The sequence below is a fragment of the Triticum urartu genome, chromosome 4A (genome assembly GCF_056163025.1).
Source record: "Triticum urartu cultivar PI428250 chromosome 4A, HENAU_Tu73, whole genome shotgun sequence".
NCBI lineage: Eukaryota > Viridiplantae > Streptophyta > Magnoliopsida > Poales > Poaceae > Triticum > Triticum urartu.
Genome location: NC_141876.1, coordinates 229,899,928 through 229,907,892, shown reverse-complemented (window position 1 = coordinate 229,907,892; position 7,965 = coordinate 229,899,928). Strand labels below are relative to the sequence as shown.

At 58.6% G+C, this 7,965-nt stretch overlaps 1 protein-coding gene across 1 annotated transcript; it reads right to left on the bottom strand.

The window, feature by feature from the left end:
• Positions 1 to 1,421: 1,421 nt before the first annotated feature.
• Positions 1,422 to 2,144, bottom strand: LOC147975450 (uncharacterized). Its single transcript, XM_087520428.1, has 2 exons — positions 2,034 to 2,144; positions 1,422 to 1,949 (listed from the first exon to the last, which is right to left on the bottom strand). The coding sequence occupies exons 1-2, from the start codon at positions 2,142 to 2,144 to the stop codon at positions 1,422 to 1,424; spliced, it is 639 nt and encodes a 212-aa protein (XP_087376554.1).
• Positions 2,145 to 7,965: the final 5,821 nt, after the last annotated feature.

Genomic DNA, 7,965 nt, shown 5'->3' with positions numbered 1-7,965 from the left:
TGTTTTACCATTGTCGGAATGTCTTATAACCGGGATTCCGAGTCTGATCGGGTTGTTCCGGGAGAAGGATTATCCTTTGTTGATCGTGAGAGCTTGTGATGAGCTAAGTTGGGATACCCCTACAGGGTTTAAACTTTCGAGAGCCGTGTCCGCGGTTATGTGGCAGATGGGAATTTGTTAATATATGGTTGTAGAGAACTTGACACTTGACTTATTTAGAAGACACCAACTGCATGTGTAACCGTGATGGTCTCTTTTAGACGAGGTTCAGGAAGGGAAGACGGTGGGGTTATGTTTGAATGGAAGTAGTTCAGGATCACTTCTTGATCACTTCTAGTTTACGACCGTTGCGTAGTTTCTCGTCTTACTCTTGTACTCATATGTTATCCACCATATTTGCTTAGCACTTGCTACAGCTCCACCTCATAACCACACCCTACCTATGAGCTTAAATAGTCTTGATCTCATGGGTTTTGAGATTGTTGAGTCCTCGTGACTCACAAATACTACCAATACAGCTTCAGGTGCCGATGATACCAGTGAAGGTGATGCCACCGAACTCAAGTGGGAGTTCGACGAAGACCTTGCTCGTTACTATGTTTTGTTTCCGGATGATCAGTAGTGGTGCCCAGTTGGGATGATCGGGATTTAGCATTTGGGGTTGCCTTCTTTTCATTTGGATTCGTCTGTAGTCGGACTATGTGTGTACTCTAAATGATGTATGATTTATTTGAGCATTGTGTGACGTGGCGATTGTAAGCCAACTATTTGAGCATTGTGGCGACGTAGAGGTAGTGGTAGCCCCAGGGCGCTCGAGGGTACAGACCCAAGATGTCAGGCCCCCAGACTGCAAACGGCCAGGAGAGCGGGATGGTCTGGAGGCCTTGAGTAGGCTGGTGGATTTTCTTGGTATTGAACTGGCAGGCTTCACATGATCTCACCAGCTCGGCTACATCGCTGAGTGTCGTGGGCTAGTTCAACCCACTTCGGAACGCCTTGCCCATCAAGGTGCACGATGACGAGTGATGTCTGTAGTCTCCGCCGTGTATGTCGGCTAACTGCTCGCACCCCTGCTCCCTAGAGATACACCGCACGGAAACATCGTTTGGTCGTTTTCGATATAGCTCACCGTCCCGAATGAAGTAGGCTGTGGCCTACCGAGCCACGCGCTCAGCGTCTTCTTCCTTCTCCGACAGGGTTCCCTGGAGTAGGTACGCCTTGAATTCTTTGGTCCATCACCCCTCCTAAGGCTCGAGCGCTAGGAGTAGGCGTGCTCCTGAAGTCGGGCCACATGCGAGGGATCCCGAGATTGGTGCTGGTGGGAGCTCCTCCTAAGGCAGTGGTGGCCCCGCAACCGGAGGGGCCGCCGAAGGCTTTAAGGGCCACTCCTCGAAGACACTGGGCTCCTGAGGCAGGCGCTTTTATGCTCTCTTGGCGATGTCATCGGCTTCCTTATTTGTGCCCCGAGGCACGTGTTGTAGCTCCAGGCCCAAGAATTGTTTCTCCATCTTGCGTACCTCCACCATGTATGCTTCCATGTGTTCATCCTTCGGCTCATACACTTCGTTGGACAAGTTGAAGAGGAGTTGGGAGTCGCCATTGATGGTGAGGTGCTTCAGACCCAAAGCATCTGCGGCCTTGAGGCCGATGGTCAAGCCTTCGTACTCTGCGATGTTATTGGAGACCTTTTCGCCGTGCTGGAAGAAGAGCTGCACAGTGTAGTAGAGCTTGTCCTGAGTAGGCGAAATGAGCACAACTCCAGCCCCTACACCCTGCCATGTGAAGGCGCCGTTGAAGTACATGACCCAGCCGTCTGGTGCTTCGCTCCCCGGCGAGAGCAATCGGTCCACGCCCCCTTCCTGTCCTGGGGCGTCAGTCCATTCTGCCACGAAGTCGGCGAGCGCAGCTCCCTTGATGACCCTACTAGTGCTGAACTCCAGCTGAAATGCCTACAGTTTGATGTTCCATTCGGCAACCCTACCTGTAGCATTGGGGATCTAGAGCACCCTCTCTAGTGGGTAGGCAGAAATGACCTTCATGGGGTGGCCTTGGAAGTAGTGGCGCAGCTCGCGTGAGGCGACGAGAAGCATGAGCAAGAGCTTCTGCGGCATGGGGTAGTGTGCCTGCGTGTCCTGCAATACCATGCTGACGAAGTACACTGGGTGCCCGACGAGGGTGGGGCTGTCGATGTAGCCCGAGACCTCCGGGGCTGAGGCACCTCCTGAGGCTGGCGGAACTCAGGAGCGTGGTCGCCCGTTGGCATAGTTGTGGCCTTAGGAGCGCAGCCTTGAGGCTGCGTCGTCTTGAATTAGCATGTGGAGTCATGTGGTAGGCCCTTGGGCTGGCGTTCTTCCCTGACGGCCACCAGCGCCGCGCTGGCAGAGTGAGGCGTGGTGGCCATGTAAAGCACCAGGGGCTCGAGTGGACGTGGTGAAACCATCACCGGTGGACTGGTTAGGTATCTCTTGAGGTCTTGGAATGCGGCGTCACCCTCCAGGCTCCACTCGAACGGTCCCTTCTTCTTCATCAGCTTAAAGAACAGGAGGGCACGCTCCCCAACCTTGGAGAAGAAGCACCCTAGCGAGGTCACACAACCCGCTAGCTTTTGCAATTCCTTAAGGTCCTGTGGGGGACACATCATTTCTATCGCCTTGACCTTCTCCGGGTTTGCCTCGATCTGTCGGTGTTCTAGGAACGGGGGTCCCCAGACTTTCCTGCCTATGGCCCACGGCATGGCTCTGCGAGCAGGCTCGTACGGCCCATCTTCGCCAGCAAAGGACTCAAGACCCTCGGGAGGCGAACAACACAAGACCTCCTTAGGAGTGGCCTCACCAGGCTGGCTCTAGAGGGGCAGAGAGATCAAGGCCAGGAAAACCTCGCGAGGTTCCGATGCGATCCATGACGATCGAGACCACACGGGCACCAGCGCGCACAGAGTCCTTATTTCCTCTTTGGTGCTAAGGAAGCAAACACAGGCGCAGGGTACCGAGGCATCAAGCAGAGGTTTGCATATCGGTGCAACAAGACCAAGACCAGAAGGACGGCAAGACAGAGGTCACCGTGGAGCCCAAGATAGCGTCACCACCAGAGCCTTTGCAGGAGAAGACTGCTTTTGTCAGGATAAGTTGTACTAGCTATCCCATTCCGAATTGGCCGTTGTTGGCTCCCTTACTACTCAATATTTGGGGAGAGGACCAGGGCCTCTATAAATAGGACTAGCCACCACCATAGCCAGGGATAGGTCAGATCGAGAGGGACCAAAACAACCACAAGTTCACCAAGCACAGGAACACCTCTCCTCAGGAGGCTGTTCTTCCCCTTGTACTATTCATCCTCAGCCCAAGAGGCAATCCACCACACCACACTAGAGTAGGGTATTACACCCCAACTTTGGCCCGGACCAGTATAAATCTTGTGTCCTTTGTGTTGCGAGTTCGTCGAGTTAGCCCGTGAGATCTTAGTAAAGCTAGGACATGGATCGGTAGGGGGAGATCTTCGCGCGCACCCCAGTGTTCGAACCTTGAGGGTTTTGCTGGAACCCATGATCCTACATTTGGTGCGCCAGGTAGGGGTGCACTAGAGCATCTCTCCCGCCAATCGATTCACTAACATTCTGCAGTTCCGATGTCCGGGGACTCAAGGACCAACGCCGACTGCTGGGCAGCCTGGCCGGCCCGGGCAGCGTCGCCTGCCCAGGAAGACCTCAACCCCTCGCTCCAGGCGGCACGAGTGCCGCCTAACACTGCGGGGCGCAGGCGGCGCGGCCAGGCTCCGTCCACCCTCACCCCACGACAGGTGCGGGCTGCTGCAAGGGCCACAAGCCACGCCACGGCAACGGCGCCGCACACCCGGAGGGAGCAGGCAAACATGCGAGCTGCACTCACAGTGGCATGGGAGCTGCTACGATGCCGGCTGATGGAGAGCGGCCGAGATGCACTGCTGGAGCGCATCACCGAGCTACTAGACGTCGTCGCTTTAGGAGCACTACCCTTCTGTTCTCTGCTCACGCCATGAGCTGCGGTCGGGTCGCATGGCGGGCCACGCCGCGCTCGCGTGCCTACAGGCGCACCACCAGGCTTCATCGACACTGGCGCAACCAACGGGGCTGCATGCCTGCTCGTGCCCGCGCCACCTCTGCTGGGTACGGGCACAAGCGCTGCCACCTACGGTTCGGGCGGGATGCAGCCCTACCATCCTCAAGGCGGTACGCTGGGTCGGGCGACGTGGAGCGTGGGGCACTACGACAAGGTCTTTGAGGCGGCGGCCTCGGAGGCCTACGTGCCCCGCATGGTGGACAAGGAGTACGTGCTGGAAGACGACCCTGGCTCGCTCCTCGAGCCGGGCAAGGAGAATGAGGCACTAGAAGCTGGCACCTTTCAGGACCACTCCGGGACCCTCGCCAACCGTGCCGATGACAACTGCTACAGGGTACCACTAATTCCTCAGGAGCAGGCTTACGCTAACCATGGTACGCAGGGGGATTAGGTCGTAGTAGCAGATGGCGCTCCCGGCTCGTCGGCCTCCCTCCCGCCAGGGGTGCATGCAGGGGGCTGCAGGAAGGAAGCCGGGATGAAGCCCCTCCTCAGCGCTGCGCGGAACAAGGCGTCCCCCGGAGGTAGGCCCTCTGCCGGGGAGGTGCTCTAGAGCCTACCCCCAGCAGAGTACTCGTGGTCGCCGAGGGCGCCGCTGGCGTCCCCTCTGCCCTCGTTGGTGCCGTCCTGCTCTCCGGTGGTCCCGACGGTGGTAGGGGGCGGCGCAAGGCGGGGCCCTCGTCTGGCGATATGAAGTAAGGCTCACGCCTGTGAAGATTGCCGCCCGTGACACTCTCACGTAATAACGAGTGGGGCTATACATGCCCCGGAGTCTCAGGAGTGCCACCCTTAGGCCTCAGGGGCTCCCTCCCACGTCCTAGTGGCAGCACTTAGCTGCGCGCTGGTGAAAAGACTTAAAGACAAGAACACTAGACTATGTGCCAGACGCGACCATTTGCTTTGAATCCCCTTTTCTGTAGCCTTGCCTTCTGGATTTGGATTTAAGTTGGAGTTCAATTTTCATTTGATGCGCGGGGGGGGGGGTGCCTTTTCTCGTTCGAGCGATTTCTTGTTGTCTCGTTCGTGCCTTATTTCGGAGTTCGTGCCTGCTACTTCCCCGTCACGGGCCCCTCGCGAGCGGGGCTAAGCAAGATGAACACGTGCCACGCACATGCCACACCCCGGCTAGCGCTCGCTTATCACGCGGCCCTCTCGGGTGTCTCGGCGAGTTCCCCCGAAGCTTCCAACCTCACGAGCCGGTTTAGGCTCGCCCAGCCTAAGGTAAACCCCAACGACAACTTCGCCCTAGGGCACGTGCGTCCACAAAGATACATATTCAACTCGACCTAACAAGATAAAGGCAGTAGCACATTTACAAGAAGGGCTTCCACTCCAAAAAATGCTCTTACAGCTTCAAGGGCTACACCCGAAGCTTCTGTGTGCAGGACAAATAGCTGGGAAGCACGGGATCAGTCGGACATGTCACTAGCCGCATCCCCCGGATCGCCCTCAGACACGTCGCTAGCATCGCCGCCACCATCACTGGCATCGCTGCCACCATCGAGGGCATCACCATCACCCCCACCAATGCCGCCATCCCCGTCATCGACCATGTCGCCCGCGTCCGCCGCGACCACCACCCCATCATCGTCGGAAGTGAAGGCCCTGACCAGCGCGTCCACATTGTCTTCCACCCATTGCAATGGGTCACCCCGGATGGCCTCGGGTATGGGAGCAATGGCGGCATCAAAGTCAAAGTTGGGGTCGGCGTTCTGGAGGTGGCTGAAGACTCGAGAGAACGCACGTTCGAGCAAGCCGCGGCTCCTCTCTTCCACAAGTTGGTGAGCCCTCTCGGAACGTCTCTTCAAGCGCGTCACCACATTGGCGAAGAAGCGGATGTGTCTGGTGTAGTCATTCGCATGGGGATGACGAGCATTCTCATCGCATATATGGCCCAGGGCGGTGTTGGCCCTGTTCCTGAGGTCCTGGAGCATGGGGGGCGTGCACACGCTCCAATGTCCGCCGCTGAAGCACTTCCTCCTTGTTCTGCCGCGAGACGGACTCGGCGTCGGCGACCCGCTGCTAAAGAGGGAGCAGCTCGGCGCGGGGGAAGCCAGCTCTGCCCGCGCCAAGGCCAGGGCGGTTGCGGCGGCCTCCTCACGCCGCTCCACCTCGACCAACCTCGACTTGAGGTCAGCAGTCCTACCGGTGGCCCCAGCTTCCACGAGCTTCAGCTTCAGGTCGTACCTGCTCTCGATATCCGCGTGAGCCTCGGCCACCCGGCGATCGACCTCCTCGTGGGCCCTAGCCTCGCGCGCACCGATGTCATCCTCCTCTTGAGCAACCTGGCGCTCCCTCGTCTCCAGCCGTTCGAGCTCAAGCTCCACGGCTTCCAGTGCCTCCTCGCGCTTTCGGATCTCTCCCTCCTCGGCGGGCGTCCCCCTAAACGACGGAAGGGCAGCCCTACGCGCCTCCACTTGCTGATCCAAGACGGTGCTCCAGTCTTGGAGCTCCCACGCGCGCTTCTCCATGGCCTAGCGACGGCGGTCAGCTTGCCGAGTCTCTTCGAGAGCTCAGGAGCAGGCCTCACAGGAGGCTGCGAGGGAAGCCTCGGCCTTCGCATTATCAAGCTCGCGCTGGTGGCGCCCGAGGTTGATGGCCACCTTCAGCTTTATGCCGTTCCTCCACCAGCCGAAGACCCTCAGCCATGAGGCGTGTGTCCACATCCACGAGCTCTTCACCAAGGCGGTTCATCGTGCCCATCGCCTCCTGAAAGAGCTCGTGGCGAATGAAGCTCCTTTCTCGCGCCGACTCGAGCATGCTGCTGACTTCATCCTCTGCCGCAGGGACCGTGGATGGGGCCTGAAGTGGCTTGCCCCCTCTCAGCAGGGGGCTGGGGGCTGGCATCCACCCATTTGAGGGACGGGCCTCGCGAGGGGCCCGAACGAGTGAAGGCCCACTGCTTGAGGAAGACCGCAAGATCGAAGCCAACCAGTCGCCGTCCACGACTAGGGAGGAACCCTTGGCACGCTTGCTGTGCTCCGAGCAAGGCCGCGAAGAAAAGACGGCGAAGGCACGAGCTCGAGACACCTTGTCGATGGGACGGCTTCCCCGGTAGACTCCACACCATGAGCAGATCACGAGCTTGAAGCGCTCGAGCCTGGCAGGAGAAGCGAGGCGAGAGGAGGCTGCTCATCAAGAGATCTTGCGGCCTTGGCGGAAGGAATCCTGAAGAGATATCGTTAGGAAGGAAACAACACACGGAGAATCACCAAGATAAGGTACTTACTCGTCAACAGCGATGTACTTCCTCCGCTTCAATGGCCCGAAGGTGCCGCTGCTTGGGAACCGTTTCCTCTTGTAGAGTCTTCGAAGTCCACGCAAAGCCGACCGAAGCGCTGGACGTGGCGGCCAACACGAGGCGCAACAGGAGATGCGCTCGAAGGGGCAGTCTCATGAGCACGAAGCCGAGGGGAGCCGTCAGGCCCTGCCTCGTAGTGACCTGTCAAGGTCTCAGGAGCCCCGGCCTCGGGAGATGCGGGCTGCATCGCCTCCTCAACCACCGCCCCAGGGCAAGAGTCGTGAGTTCCTGAGGACGACGTCTCAGGAGCCCTGGGCGGCATCAGCATCTCGGCACCTTCGCCATCAGCCCCCAGCGGTGCTCGCCCCCCTGCATCCACACTTGGGGCGAGCTCAACGCCAGCAGCAGGAAGAGGAACCACGACAATGGGGTTCTCACGAGGCCCCACGAGGCCGACTGGACGCAGCCCCCACTCATCAAAGGTGGGCATCTGCTCCGCGAATGTCACCTTGTTCAAGCAGTAGTACAGAAGGCAAGTCTTCCTCGGTATGTCATCAGGCAGTGGAACACCCGTCAGGACCTCGAGCACTGTTCACTGTGCCTCGAGAGGGAGACCAGACTCCTGAAGTCTCA

Excerpts from the sequence above, each read along its gene's own strand:
- LOC147975450 (XM_087520428.1), bottom strand. The coding sequence starts at position 2,144 with ATGGTATTGCAGGACACGCAGGCACACTACCCCATGCCGCAGAAGCTC. Across the intron at positions 1,950-2,033 it reads TCCAAGGCCACCCCATGAAG|GCATTTCAGCTGGAGTTCAG; the intron begins GTCATTTCTGCC and ends ATCAAACTGTAG.